The sequence below is a fragment of the Psammomys obesus genome, unplaced genomic scaffold (assembly GCF_907164565.1).
Source record: "Psammomys obesus unplaced genomic scaffold, mPsaObe1.curated_primary_1811, whole genome shotgun sequence".
In the NCBI taxonomy this organism is placed as follows: domain Eukaryota; kingdom Metazoa; phylum Chordata; class Mammalia; order Rodentia; family Muridae; genus Psammomys; species Psammomys obesus.
Genome location: NW_026596244.1, coordinates 10,237,469 through 10,253,504, shown reverse-complemented (window position 1 = coordinate 10,253,504; position 16,036 = coordinate 10,237,469). Strand labels below are relative to the sequence as shown.

Sequence of the window (16,036 nt, the reverse complement as noted above, 5' to 3'; positions counted from 1 at the left end):
CATCATCATCATCATCATCATCATCATCATCATCATCATCATCATCAGTTTTACAATTTTCCAAAAATCTAGTAGCTGTGAGAGTTTGCTTGTGCAATGGCATTTTAAGAAAACATTGGTTTTGTTATTCATTGGTTATGTTACCTTTTAAGTACAGAGCAAAATTTAAATAAGTGGACATCATGCCTTGATATAGTCTATAAATTTTTTTTTGTCCAAATATAGTATTTTGTTTCATTAAGAAACTTCAGGGCTGGAGAGATGGCTCAGTGGTTAAGAGCATTGTCTGCTCTTTCAGAGGTCCTGAGTTCAATTCCTAGCAACCACATGGTGGCTCACAACCATCCATACCCTTTATTTAATACCTTCTTCTGGTGTGTAGATATAAATGCAGATAGAGCGTTCATATACATAAAACAAATAAATAAAACATTAAAAAAAAACACTTCAAATAAAGTCAACTGGAAGTAGAATACAAATGCCAGTCACCTAGAGCATGTGAATTTTAAAATTAAAAAATTCCTAGTAATCATTTAATAAAAGAAAATAAGATAAATACTTGTGGGGGGGTTAAGGTTTTATTTTAGCTCACACTTTGAGGTACAGTTCACCCTGATGAGGAAATCATGGCAGCACGGGTCCTATTGCATCCACAGTGAGGGATCAGAGAGATGCAAATGCTGCTATTCTGCTTTATGTTTTCATTTTTTAAAGTATCTTTCATTTATACATTGGCCATTTCATGCATGTTCACAGTGTGTGGCAGCCATATTGCCCTGTTTCTCCCTCCCTCTCCCACACCAACCCAAACACATATATTTATTTGCTGTAACCCACTGAGTCCAGTTGGTGCTGCCTGCTGGGATGCTGGCTGATCTTGTAGACTTGGCCTTGCACAGGTCTTGTGCAAGTCATCATAACCATAGTGAGCTTATCCATGCAATGGCCATGTCATGTGCCAAAGGCAGCTTTTCCTATCCTCACACTGTCCTCTGAGCCTTGCAGAGTGAGGTAGTTGAAATAGATGTCACATTTAGTGCTGAGCTACCAGTATTCAGTTATCCTTAGCACTTTAATAAGAGCTATGAGTTTTTGTGTTGTTTCCCACAGCAAAAAGATGGCTCCTCAGTCCAAGGCTGAAAGTGCTCCTAACCTATGGGCGTAAACACTGTGCTTCAAACACTATGTATACAGGACTCCATGAAGGCCAACCTGAAGGAAATAATCCAAATGATGTTGATTAAGTTAAAACAGAGTGGTAACTATACAGCTGTTCATTTCATTCTTAAATTTTCCACTTTTTGGAAACATTTAGTACTCAAAAGAGAAAGTGGAGATTGCATTCATGTACCGTTCTATGTTAATTTTTGCATATAATGCATTCCATTCTCTAGTTGAATTTACTGATTCATTTTATTATTATAAGTAAATCTTTCTCGTTGATTAAGTGTCTTACATTTAGATGTAAATTATTTGAATAGTGGCTAAAGAAAGTGGGGGACATTTATCAAAGAATGCGTACCTTCAAAGGTTGGGGAAATTTAAGCATTTTCATGGAAAGGAAATTATTCTGAAAACTGCCCTGGAAAACTATCCTACATAAATTTGTTTAACAAATAGTTAAAAATGGTGCTGAATGTATGACGTGATTAGCTTGTAAGAGATCTTTTTCCTGCCAACTTATGAGCAGAGTATATTCAACATTTGTATCAAATTCCTTCCTCCCACTTTAGTTTTGTGTCATTGTTTCAAAACGCCTCCTGGCGGGGAAAAGACTAGGAATACTCTGCCCTCTAGCTGAGACTGTACAGGATCTAAAGAGTGAGTCCCTTTGCACCATGCCAAAAAAGAAAAAAAAAAAAAGTCACTGCATCTGTCAAAGAGATCTTGTCAGTTTTATCTCTCTCCCATATTCTTTCCAACAATCTCAAAAGTTTTTTCCTCCAATGTTCCTTATTATTGATCTTGTTTTGCCTTTGCAGGAGTTCCTCCTCAGGTTAACTATAGCCATTTTTTATACACACACATGACTTCTTCCAGGAAGGTGACCCACTGATTGAGGATGTTATTTGGCCTATGTTTTCTTGATAAGAAATTATATAAGGTGCTTGATTTTGCTGTTATACCTGCTTCTGTTTGGGTCAAAACCGCATCATTTGGGGGTGGCTCATTGCTGTAATCATTCACTAGGGTTGCTCAGACCACAGATTTCGCAATGCTCTGAGAGGTTATTCAACCTTTCTCTGGGTAACATGTCATGTTCTCACCACCAATTCCCAAACATATACTCATGTATTTAAATGCCCGGGGAACGTCTGGATGCTGGGCACCAGTGTAAACATTTGACAATCAATATTCATTCTGAACAGTCTTTTACAGCAGGATGTATTCGTTACCAGATGATTTCTCTCTTAATTACTTGAACAAAGAAAAAAAAAAAAGAAAAGAAAATGCCATGTGGTCAGGGAGAAAATGTACTTAAACAATGTGATATGGAAGGAACTGGGAATTAGGTTGCTTTTGTTTGTGTTGCGGACTGAACTCAGGTCCTCATATATGCTAAGCACACATTCATCTCATCCTCAGCCTGCAGTCAGAGTGCTTTCCCTTGATTAGGTGAAGAAGGCTGGTTAGCAATTTGCCATTGAATGAACATTCTGAGAGGCTGAAAGTAGTTGATTGCCTAAATCATAATCAATGGAGCTGCTGAATTCCTATCTAACTAAATAAGTACATAGAAATTGTTGGAAAGGAATGGTGAAATGCTGTACAGCCCCTCTATACCACAGATTCAATTTAATTTCAGTTACATTTATTTTAGTAATCCATCTGTACAGAAATACATTTTCCTGCCCTCCAGTCAGTTATAATAAAATTATTCAGACAAAAGAAGAAAAAAATGCCATGGTTTACTGAAAATAAACATTCTGAAAAAGTTTATAAAGTATGAATAATACTTCCTGATTGAACAATTGCCTTGACTGTCTGTTGTTCTACCCTTGTTTCTGTTGCTATGATAAATTACTTCCATGAAAAACAACTAAGAAATAAAACGTTTATTTGACTTAAAATTCTAGATCATAGTCCACTCCTGAGAGAAGATCAAGTCAGAACCTTGACGAATCCCATCCGAGGTCAAGAACAGAGAGAGGATATAAGCCTGGCTCCTTGCTCATCTACTTGCTGATTTAAGAGGTTCCCTTCACTCTTATAGCTCGGGACTCAGCCTGTGGAATGGTGCTGCCTACACTGCCTGCAGTCAATCAACAAAGGAGACAATTTGCCCACAGATATGTCCATGAGCCAACCTCTACTATGGAATTCTTCAACTGAGACTGTTTCCATGGGGTCTCAGCCTTCCTAAGGCTTTAATACAGTTTCTCAGGTTGCGGTGACTCCAGCCATAAAATTATTTGCATTGCTACCTCATGAATGTAATTTTGCTACTGTTGTGAAGCATATTGCAAATATCTGTGTTTTCCGATGGTCTTAGTTCACCCTTGTGAAAGGATTGTTGAACCCTGCAGAGGTCATGACCCACAGGTTGAGAACTGTTATTCTATTTCCAGGTGATTCTAGGTTGTGGTAGGTTGACATTCAAAATAATAACCACAACAATATGCAGTTCAGTAGGAGTGATTAAGATGCTTAGTTATAAAGAATGCCTTTTTCATTATAAAAAGGTATAAGATGTCTACTGTGCAGTTGTTACTATTTAAGTGCTGAGAGTACAATAGAGAAATAATTAAACAATACAGAATATATTAAACAACAGAGACAAAAGGGATGCACATAGAAATATGAAGCTTCAATTGTTTTTATTATACTTTCCAAAGCAGACATAAAGTCCCATTATAATAAATGAGCCATTATAATTACATGCATTATGAAAAGCAAAACGATCACTCTTAGTCTAAGAGAATATTAACATTCTTCTATACTACTTGAGGTGGAGAAGTCTTCTGAGTCATTTCAAGTATTTTCAGCAAAAAGAAAATAAATATCCAGTAGAAATTGGTGAATACATATTCAATAAGTTCTATAATGGTAATCAAACTAGCTCCACAAAATAGGCCCAGCTGACCACCAACATCTGCTGTAATAAAAATCCATAAAGAAATTTACATTTTTATAAAACAAAAGTAAATATTATTATAGTATATATATAATATACATTATTATATATTTGAATCCAGTAACTTAACCATGACTGATAGATGAAGATCCATTAGTTATATTTTCTTAAAATTTAGAGTAAATAATGTAATATAAACAATACTGACAGTAATATTCACACAAATCATCTCTAAGAGAAGAATGTATAAAACTCTGTTTCCAGAAGTTTCATTTAGACTTTGGAAGATTAGAGTGGCAGCTGAAATTTTAACTACAATGTAGTGTGCACTCATGAAATGCCAAGCAGAACTGGGTCATGGCACCAAATGGCCTTGCCAGATTATGTTGTTTCCTAGAAGATAATTTCCATGCAAATTGCCTTCCTAGTATCCTATTTATATTTTGTATCAAAGATTTATAATGGTCCATATAACCAAAATACATATTTAAAACACTGCATTGTAAAACATGTTTTCAACCTACATCCATAGACACAACATTTACATCAGAACCACTTGTGTGTGCGTCTAAGGCACAGGGGCATTCTCATTTTTTGGTCTTTATCATGAGTACCTCTAAAACCTTTCCACATTCTCCAGGAGAACTTTGAAAAATAACCTCCCAATCCCCTCCATCCACAAAGACCCCAGCATTCACCGTTTTGTCCTCTGGCCCTGTTTCCCCACCCCCCAGATGTCCTTGTTCCAGGACTTCCTTCTAGGGAAGATTGTTTAATAGTCTGCCTGGACTCATCTTTAGGAAGTGGGGTTGGTTTTGGTTAAAGCTTTGAAGAATTTGAATGCTTCCTCCTTCCCCTACCTGCTCCAGCTGACTGTAGGCTTATGCCTGAATCTAATGTTCTCCTGTGACTCCCATGGGCCTTCCCCTAGTGTGTAACGGGATCTAGGAAATCAGTAGTTTGTTAAAGACTCCATTTGGGAATAGCAGAAGCAGATACTGGTTGTAAAGGAAATAAATAATATTGCCTGCTTAGGACCACTTTTTCCCTCCCTGGGATAAAGCCCTCTGTGAAGCCTGAGGTTTGAACCTCTGAAACACTGTACAATAGGCACATGGTAATGGGTTGCTTGGAGGAAAAGCAACTGTGAGTGAACCTCTGCGACACACCTCAGTGTGTGGTGGGGTTAGAGTGCTGGTGTTTCCACTGACAACCTAAGTCCCCAATAGGAAAGGAGTCTGACAGAAAATGAGAGCAGAAGCCAACACACTTACCAAGTAACTCAGGCATGCTCACTGCCTTTTGTTGCTGTGTTATCTTATAGTTTAAGTCACTATAGTTTATTTCAATGTACACAAGGTTCTCCCTGGGGATAGAAACAGAATGAACACAGAATGCAGTGGTCACCACTACTCTTAATCCCCGTTTTAGATTCAGGAATTATTCAAGGTTGTATTAGAGCCATCATGTACTAGCTCAGTATTAATCCTGTTAGCATTATCTGGAAGGCACACTTGTTATGGTGATATTTGGAAAAAAAATGAAAATTAAAAACAAACAACCCCCCCAACTCATAAAATTGCTGTGCCTCATTCTTAAAAATACTGAAGAAAGACAGTAAATTTAATCATCTGATTGTGGCCCAATATATTTATAAACTTTTGGATTATAATTTTAATTCTATTCTTGACTTTCCCAAGTTGCCCAGATTATCCTGAAGAAGCAGTGTTGCTTCCTTGTCCAAGGTCAGTATAATAGAGTTGAGGTCACAGGTTTTAGTGAGAAATTAAATATGAACCAGGGTAGGAGCTTCCCTGCTGATAAATGCAATTTTCTGTTATTGTTGACAAACTTGAGCAAAGACTTTCTTTTCTTAATGCCTTTATAGAGCTTCACATGTGTTCAGAATGACTTGTTAAAACTATGACTCTTTATACAGTCAAGGCCCTGACTCTTCTCTCTTCCTAGACCTCTACTTTGGATTGCCCTCATTTATTTGGTTGATTTTTTATAATTTCAATTGCTTGTCTAATACCTTCATGTAGTCAACACATTCTAGGTCAAACTCTTGTTATTTTCCATTTGGACTCCCAGCTACTCTAACAGGAAATCTTGTTTGTGGAACTGTCAACATCTATATAGAGGCCCATTGTGTCACACCCTACTCTGCCACCCAGGGCATCATAATCTCACTAGGAGTTTTGTGATCGCTGTCTGGCTGAAGTGTGTGCTTTCAGTTTGAGGCATCCCACCTCAGCAAATACCCTCAGTTATTCATTCAACAGCCAACAACCTACTAAATAAGCACACTCAGGCTCGTGCCCTCATGCTCCCAAGGCACGCTGAGTGAGACATCTGCATGGACTTGTGAGTTCTTTTTCGCTTCTGCTCAAGGTCATTGCCTTGAGTCCACAAACCTGAAAACGGGTCTTTTCCCCCCTCTGGCTTCGCAGATGATTTCTCATCAGTCTTTTCTGTTACACGACCTATATACTTGTCATCCCGAGAGCACAACAAGGTGCGGCTTGTAAGTTTACCCACAGAGGCATCCCCATGCCAATCTCAGACATTTAATCCAAACACACTATGCATGCTCTTCAGATATTTGTTAGAAACCCAACAACTTAAAGACGAAAGCAGCAGACAAGTGGCTAAATATTAACCTGTCTGTGCTGAAAACAATTAGCACATGATTGTCAGAGGGCAATACGAATTTTAATGAGAAATGAGCCCCATTAGCAATGTGTCCTGAAAGAACATGGCATTCTCCAACATATCTAAGGAACATGGCTGTAAACCACTTTCCTTATTGTTTACACTCTAGGGATCAATACTCTGATATACTTAATTGAAAATGTACCATTAATATGTGTAGTTAATCTTCATTAGTCTAATGCTGGGTGACAGGAAAATGCACATTTAGACAGACTGTCAGTGGAAGTTGTAATATTTACAAGCGATAAAACAGTTATCAAAATAAAATAAGCATCAATGTTGTCATGGGAATGCAGAATTTTTAGTAACATTCCCATCTTTGTGTTCTCTGATGTGCTCTTAATTTGCATGCACACTGATAATATTGTTTAACTTTCCAAGCTAAACAATAATGATCATTTACAGAGACTATCCATCTGTGTTCCTGGGAGATGAGAAATTCCTCTTCCACAAAAATTGTTGTGGTGTTTATGCAACTTTTCTCTGTCAGTGGACTCATCCAGCTATGAGGGTTTCTGCAACTGGGACTCAAGAGAATAATGAGATCATTCTATTAAGTCAAAGAACATTTGCTTGTCTTAGGAGAAAGCATTGTTATAAAATAAAATCAGCTTTAAAACAGCAAAGAGATGAAAAAGAACTGATCCCATGTTTGTATTGCTAACCTCCAAGGGCTTGGGCATTAATATGGCATTGGAGGGAATGATCTGTTTTTGCACAAAGCAAACCATTTTGTGCAACTTTTATTTAAAAAAATTGTCCAGTAGGACAATTTAAAACGCCGACTTCCATTACCAATACGGTTTGATCAAATTCTGCCACAAATGAGCGTGGACTCAGCGCCACACTGTGCCCTGTCTCAGGTAAGTTAAGCCTGCCTCTGTCTACACCTCAGTCCTCAGCAATGGCTGCATGGAGCACTGGGACAGCCACAGTCCCAGGGAGATAGCTCCAGGGAGAAAGGTGCACAGTGTGCTTCGCGGTTAGCTGAGACGTGGCTTCTCACATCCGACTGCTAACATTCCGTAGATGCTCTCTGGCACTTCTTTACTGATACTGTAACTGAATCCTAACATCCAGCTAGGCACACCTAGGATCCTGGTACCCCCTTGTCTGGACACCGTTGCTCTGCTACTGGCTTTGTCATCACTAGTCACAAGCACACGAGGTCATTACCTGTTAATTAAGAGAGGACTGTTAGTAATAAACAGAGGACTAGAAAAGGAACCAGATAAGGGGAATTTCTGTGGATTTTGTTTCTGATTCACCAGTACATCTCCACGCCATACTCACATACCTTATAAATAAAATATTCTAAATTTGGGAGACATCAAAAAGTGCTGTTCTCTGTCATGCTTAAAGATACTGCCGTAACACTACATTCAAGACAGCTTTCCATATTAAAAACAAATACAGGTGTCTGTATTGGAGGCAGTATATTTTAAAAAGATATAACTGTGGGTTTTTGTTTTTTTGTTTTTTTTTTTTTGCTGTCTTTTTATCTACCTTGTGTTGGAATTCATTACTCAGAGGCCTGTCGTGTTGAAAATGATTTTTAAATTTTTTTGATCTGTAGAGATTATTCTATTGTCTATGTATTCACACAAGGATATTTTTTTTAACTTCATTAAAACAAACCCCAGGATAGAGTGAATCAAAACATGCTTTCAGTTGGGTGCTTGGCCATGCAAATATCAGTAAAGTTCACATCAGTTAAGATAGGATTATTTTAATAGTTGTAAGTACTAAAACCAACATACTATTACTGTTGTTTCAGGACCTAAGTCTATAAACATAAATATCACACACACACACACACACACACACACACACACACACACTAGCTCCCTGAGTTGTGGTTGAAAAGTGCCTGTTCATAAAACTCCAGGAAATAAATAAGTGGCTCTAAAGCCTTAGCAAGAGGATTTCCTGGGGTGGAGAAAAAGTCTAGGTATTGTGGCTCCTTGTGAAATAGATGCCTCCGAGATTCTGGTTTGAAAACTCTCTTTCTGGTTTCTTTTAAAAATATGACTCAATACCTCAAAACAGACCCAGGGCAAGATGGCGGCGCCGGGAGGACTCTCATTCTAAGGAGCAGCACAGCAGGATTGGCACCAGTGACCAGCAATCAGAACTCGTGGCCATAAAACACAAGTGATTGTGTTTCACAGGTGAGAGGATACCCCACGGTGGGAGATTCAATCAGCTTTAACTCACCCGGCTAAACCGCAGAAGAGATCCCGGTTCCGCCAGGTGCTTGGTCGCCAGCCAAGAGCTACCCGCCAGCATGATCTGGTCACGGTCCCAGCCTGAACTGTGGGCCCACAACACCATAGACTGGATTTCCCAGTTGAGAGATAACCCCACGGAGCAGGAAACAATTGGGACCGACCTCAGGTTACCCAGACATCCCCTGGAAAAGACTCGGGTTCCGAGGGTGCCCCAAGAGCCAGTCCGGACCCAGAGCCGGGACACAGGCGCCTGCACTGAGCCCTACCTGCACGCCTGATTCGCCGCCTCAGATAGAACTGTGGGCACCAGGGCACCAGAGCACCAGACTGCGTGTCTCTGGCAGGAGGAAACTGCCAGCGGAGAAGGTCAGCAGCTCTAACGCTTAGGACACCCAGCACCAAAACACTTCCTGGACTCACGCAGACTCTAGTGCAGGCAGGAGCACTGTGCTCTGCTGCCATTATTGAGTTCCCCTAGGGCACTGGGACACAGAGCTGCATCCTCAGACCTACAAAAGCCAGAGAGCCATTACAGCAGCCCTCAGATACTGTGCGAAGGATCAACCAGTTATCCCTAGCTAGACTGTCAAAACTGTGGGAATCCCTGGTCCTTCAAGAGGGCTGCACCCACAGCATCTGGACCAGAGCAGTGCCTGCAGCCACCATCCCAGACAGAGACACACAGCTTCTGGTCCAGAGTGAGGCACCCAGCCTCCAGACCAGAACAGTGCCCCCAGGCGCCAACTAAAACTAGGTGCAAATTCTCCAGGTCCAGAGCGGAGCAATCAGCCTCTGGCCCAGAGACTTGCTGAGTGCACCTCCAACTTTCCCGGACAGAACTGTGCACCCCAGGATAACAGACTGAGTTTCCCTGTTGGAAGAAAACCCCACAGCTAGGGAATCAGCAGTTTCTTCAAGAGGACTGTACATGGAAATTTAGTGAGCAGCAGCACACTAAATTTATAACAAGAAACCCAGCAGTGGGGCAGCTGTCTTGAGAAATTCTATGGGTAAGAGGAGATCCCCCCCTGCCTAACATAGACCACAGCTACTACTCAGGGCTATAAACCTGAGGTGAGCAGTGGCAACTCCTGAGAAACACTGCCATACAGTGACCATAACCAAAAAGCAGAGAAGGACTCCTTCAGGAAAAATCATCTTCCGGCCAAGGGGATACTCCCTACCTCAGGACTCCAGGAAGCACAGAAACTAACAGCCAACACCTAAATCAGCCCAATGGGTAGAGGTCAGCGTAAAGGCTCAACCAACAAAAGACAGAGCAATATGGCATCTCCAGAACCCAGCCATCCAGAGGCGAACAGCCCTGAACAATGCAGCATAATAGAAAATCAAGAAGATGACCTTACATCTATGCTGATGAAGAGGATAATAGAGGAAACAAATAAAATACGTAAAGAATTAGAGGAAGATAAAACCAAACAGATCATGGCTATTCGTAAAGAAATGGAGGAAGATAAAGACAAGCAGATTAGGGCCATCCGTGAAGAAATACGGGAAGATGCAGCCAAACAGCTTGTGGCCTTCAGAGAAGAAATAATTAAATCACTGAAAGAAATCAAAGAGACAGAGTTGAAGGAACTAAAAGAAAAAGAGGAAAATACAAGCAGACAGGTGAAGGAAGTAAACAAAACAACTCAAGACCTGAAGATAGAACTAGAAAAATTAAAGAAAACACAAATGGAGGAAATAATGGAGAGGAAGAATTTAGGGAAGAAAACAGGAACTACAGAGGTAAGCATAACCAACAGAATACAAGAAATGGAAGAAAGAATCTCAGGTGTAGAAGATACAATGGAAGAAATCGACGTATCTGTCAAAGAAAATGTTAAATCCAAAAAATTCCTGACACAGACCGTCCAAGAAATCCAAGACAATATGAAAAGACAAAATCTAAGAATAATAGGAATAGAGGAAAAAGAAGACTCCCTTCTCCAAGGCCCAGAAAATATTTTCAACAAAATCATTGAAGAAAATTTCCCCAAGTTAAAGGAGAAGCCAATAAGGATATATGAGGCCTACAGAACACCCAACAAATTTGACCAGAAAAGAAAATCCTCCCGCCACATAATAATCAAAACAGTAAGTATATAGAACAAAGAAAAAATACTAAAAGCTGCAAGGGAAAAAGGCCAAGTAACATATAACGGCAAACCCATTAGAATCACACCTGACTTTTCAACAGAAACTATGAAAGCCAGAAGGGCCTGGACAGATATCATGCAGACCCTAAGAGAACACAGATGTCAACCCAGGCTACTATACCCTGCAAAACTGTCAGTCCTCATAGACGGAGAAAACAAGATATTCAATGACAAAAACAAATTTCAACAATACCTACACACAAATCCAGCATTACAGAAGACACTGGAAGGGAAAATACAACGCAAGAAAATTAGCTTCTGTCAAGAAAACACAGGAAATAATTAACCTTACTACAGCAAAACAAAAAGCAACCAAGCACACAACCTTATGAACACAGCCAACATCAAAATCAAAGGATCTAACAGCCACTGGTCATTAATCTCTCTCAACTTCAATGGACTCAACTCTCCAGTAAAAAGACACAGATTAATAGAATGGATACGTAAACAAAACCCAGCAATCTGTTGCATACAAGAAACACACCTAAGACACAAAGATAGACATTACCTGAGGGTAAAAGGTTGGAAGACGACTTTCCAAGCAAATGGACCCAAGAAACAAGCAGGAGTAGCCATTCTAATATCTGATAAAATAGACTTTCAACCAAAATTAATAAAAAGAGATGAGGAAGGACATTTCATACTCATCAAGGGAAAATTCCACCAGGAAGACATCACAATCCTGAACATCTATGCCCCAAATACAAGAGCACCCACATTTGTAAAAGAAACATTGATAAAATTTAAACCACATATACATCCCCACACATTAATAGTGGGAGACTTCAACACCCCACTCTCAACAAAGGACAGGTCAACAAAACAGAAATTAAACAAAGAAACAATATCTTTGACAGAGGTCATGAATCAAATGGACCTCACAGACATTTACAGAACTTTACACCCAAACACAAAAGAATTTACCTTCTTCTCAGCACCTCATGGAACCTTCTCCAAAATAGACCATATAGTTGGTCACAAAGCAAGCCTCAACAGATACAAGAAGACTGAAATAATCCCTTGTATCCTGTCTGATCACCATGGAATAAAGCTGGACTTCAACAACAACAGAAATAGCAAAAAGCCTATACACACATGGAAACTGAACAACTTGTTACGAAATGACAGCTGGGTCAGGGAAGAAATAAAGAAAGAAATTAAAGTCTTCCTAGAACTCAATGAAAATGAAGACACAACATACCCAAACTGTGGGACACAATGAAAGCAGTGCTAAGAGGAAAGTTCATAGCACTAAGTGCCTATAAGAAGAAATTCGAGACAGCTCATTCAAGCAACTTAATGGCCCACTTAAAAACCCTAGAAAAAGAAGAAGCAGACACACCAAAAAGGAGTAGACGGCTGGAAATAATCAAACTCAGGGCTGAAATCAATCAATTAGAAACAAATAAAACAATTCAAAGAATCAATGAAACCAAGAGCTGGTTCTTTGAGAAAATCAACAAGATCGACAAACCTTTAGCCAAGCTAACTAAAAGGCAGAGAGACACCACCCAAATCAACAAAATCAGAAATGAAAAGGGGGACATAACTACAAACACTGAGGAAATCCAAACAATCATTAGGACTTACTTCAAAAGTCTATACTCAAGAAAATTTGAAAATCTAAATGAAATGGACAATTTTCTTGATCGATTTGACTTACCAAAGCTGAATCAGGACCAGGTAAATCAATTAAATAGTCCTATATCCCCCAAAGAAATAGAAGCAGTCATCAAAAGTCTCCCATCCAAAAAAAGCCCAGGACCAGATGGCTTCAGCGCAGAATTCTACCAGACCTTCAAAGAAGAGCTAACTCCAATTCTCTTCAAACTATTCCACAAAATAGAAACAGAAGGAACATTACCAAACTCATTCTATGAAGCCACAATCACCTTGGTACCTAAACCTCACAAAGACTCAACAAAGAAAGAGAATTTCAGGCCAATCTCCCTTATGAACATTGATGCAAAAATACTTAACAAAATACTTGCAAACCGAATCCAAGAACACATCAAAGATATTATCCACTATGACCAAGTATGCTTCATCCCAGGTATGCAGGGGTGGTTCAATATATGGAAATCCATCAATGTGATCCACCATATTAACAAACTGAAAGAAAAAAACCACATGATAATCTCCCTAGATGCTGAAAAAGCATTTGACAAAATCCAACATCCATTCATGTTTAAAGTACTGGAGAGATCAGGGATACAAGGCACATATCTAAACATAGTAAAGGCGATTTACAGCAAGCCTATAGCCAACATCAAACTGAACGGAGAGAAACTTAAAGCAATCCCACTGAAATCAGGGACAAGACAAGGCCGCCCACTCTCTCCATATCTCTTCAACATAGTGCTGGAAGTCTTTGCTAGAGCAATTAGACAGTTGAAGGAGATCAAGGGGATACAAATGGGAAAGGAAGAAGTCAAATTATCACTATTTGCAGATGATATGATAGTATATATGAGTGACCCCAAAAACTCTACCAGGGAACTCCTACAGCTGATAAACACCTTCAGCAAAGTGGCCGGATACAAAATTAACTCAAAAAAAAATCAGTAGCACTCCTGTATACAAAAGACAAAAGGGCTGAGAAAGAAATTAGAGAAACAACACCATTCACAATAGCCACAAAGGACATAAAGTACCTTGGTGTAACCCTAACCAAGCAAGTCAAAGACTTGTATAAAAAAAATTTCAAGTCTCTGAAGAAAGAATTAGAAGAAGATATGAGAAGATGGAAAGATCTCCCATGCTCATGGCTTGGCAGGATTAACATAGTAAAAATGGCCATCTTACCAAAAGCAATCTACAGATTTAATGCAATTCCCATCAAATTGCCAACACAATTCTTTACAGACCTGGAAAGAAAAATTCTCAACTTCGTATGGAATAACAAGAAACCCAGAATTGCTAAAACAATCCTCTACAATAAAAGATCTTCTGGAGGTATCTCCATCCCTGATCTCAAGCTGTACTATAGAGCAACAGTTATAAAAACTGCATGGTACTGGCATAGAAACAGAATGGTGGATCAATGGAATCGAACAGAAGACCCAGAAATAAATCCACACACTTACGGACACCTGATTTTTGACAAAGATGCCAAAACCATACAATGGAAAAAAGATAGCATCTTCAACAAATGGTGCTGGTCCAACTGGATGTCTACATGTAGAAAAATGAAAATAGATCCATACTTATCATCCTGCACAAAACTGAAGTCCAAGTGGATCAAAGGCCTCAACATAAAACCAGACACATTAAATCGGCTAGAAAAAAAAAGTGGGGAATACCCTAGAACTCATTGGTACAGGAGAAAACTTCCTGAACAGAACACCAACAGCACAGGCTCTAAGAGCAACAATCAATAAATGGGACCTCATGAAATTGAAAAGCTTCTGTAAAGCAAAGGACACCGTCATCAAAGCAAAGTGACTGCCTACAGATTGGGAAAGAATCATCACCAACCCTTTATCTGACAGAGGACTCATATCCAATATATATAAAGAACTAAACAAGCTGAAAAGCAATAAACCAAGTAATCCACTTAAAAAATGGGGAACAGAGCTAAAGAGAATTCTCTGTAGAGGAATATCGAATGGCAGAGAAGCACTTAAAGAAATGCTCAACCTCATTAGCCATTAGGGAAATGCAAATCAAAACAACCCTGAGATTTCACCTTACACCCATCAGAATGGCCAAGATGAAAAACTCAAGGGACAACACATGCTGGAGAGGTTGTGGAGAAAGGGGAACCCTTCTCCACTGCTCGTGGGAATGTAAACTGGTACAACCACTCTGGAAATCAATCTGGCGCTTTCTCAGACAACTAGGAAGGAATAGCGCTTCCTCAAGATCCAGCCATACCACTCCTAGGCATATACCCAAAAGAGGCGCAAGTACACAACAAGGACATTTGTTCAACCATGTTTGTAGCAGCTTTATTTGTAATAGCCAGAAGCTGGAAACAACCCAGATGCCCCTCAACTGAAGAATGGATGCAGAAACTGTGGTACATCTATACAATGGAGTATTACTCAGCAATGAAAAATAAGGAAATCATGAAATTTACAGGTAAATGGTGGGACCTGGAAAGGATCATCCTGAGTGAGTTGTCCCAGAAGCAAAAAGACATGCATGGTATATACTCACTCATATAAACATACAATATAGAATAAACCCACTAAAATCTGTACATCTAAACAAACTAAGCAAAAGAGAGGACCCTAACTAAAATGTTCAATCCCCATCCTGAAAGGCAAAGAGGATGGACATCAGAAGAAAAAGAAAATAGGAAACAACCTAGGAACCTGCTACACAGGGCCTCTGAAAGCCAGAAGAAAACAGGAAACAACCTTGAAACCTGCCACAGAGGGCCTCTGAAAGCTTCTGCAGTATAGACTATCAAAGCAGTTGCTGAGCCTGATGGCCAACTGATGGGCAGAGTGAATGGAATTTTATGTAAGAAGTGGGAAATAGGAAGAGCTGGAGGGGATGGGAACTCCACAAGGAGAGCAACAGAACAAGATAATTTGAACACAGGGAACTTCCCAGAGACTCATACTCCAACCAAGGACTATTCCTGGAGATGACCTGGAACCCCTGCACAGGTGTAGCCCATGGCAGTTCAGTGTCCAAGTGGGTTACATAGTAATGGGAAGAGGGACTGCCTCTGACATAATCTGATTAGCCTGCTCATTGATCACTTCCCCCTGAGGGGGGAGCAGCCTTACCAGGCCACAGTAGAGGACAATGCAGCCACTTTTGATGAGAACTGATAGACTAAGATCAGAAAGAAGAGGAGAACCTCCCCTATCAGTGGACTTGGGGAGTGGCATGCATGC

The 16,036-nt window shown here is 39.8% G+C and overlaps 1 protein-coding gene across 1 annotated transcript in view; it reads right to left on the bottom strand.

Moving 5' to 3' along the window:
- Window positions 1–3,935: 3,935 nt before the first annotated feature.
- Asic5 (acid sensing ion channel subunit family member 5) overlaps window positions 3,936–16,036 on the bottom strand; it is a 32,188-nt gene continuing 20,087 nt past the window's right edge. The window contains exons 9-10 of the mRNA XM_055596674.1: window positions 5,350–5,441; window positions 3,936–4,096 (exon numbers count right to left, since the gene is read on the bottom strand). Of these exons, the coding sequence (XP_055452649.1) occupies window positions 3,936–4,096; window positions 5,350–5,441 (253 nt within the window). The remainder of the gene's footprint in view (window positions 4,097–5,349; window positions 5,442–16,036) is intronic.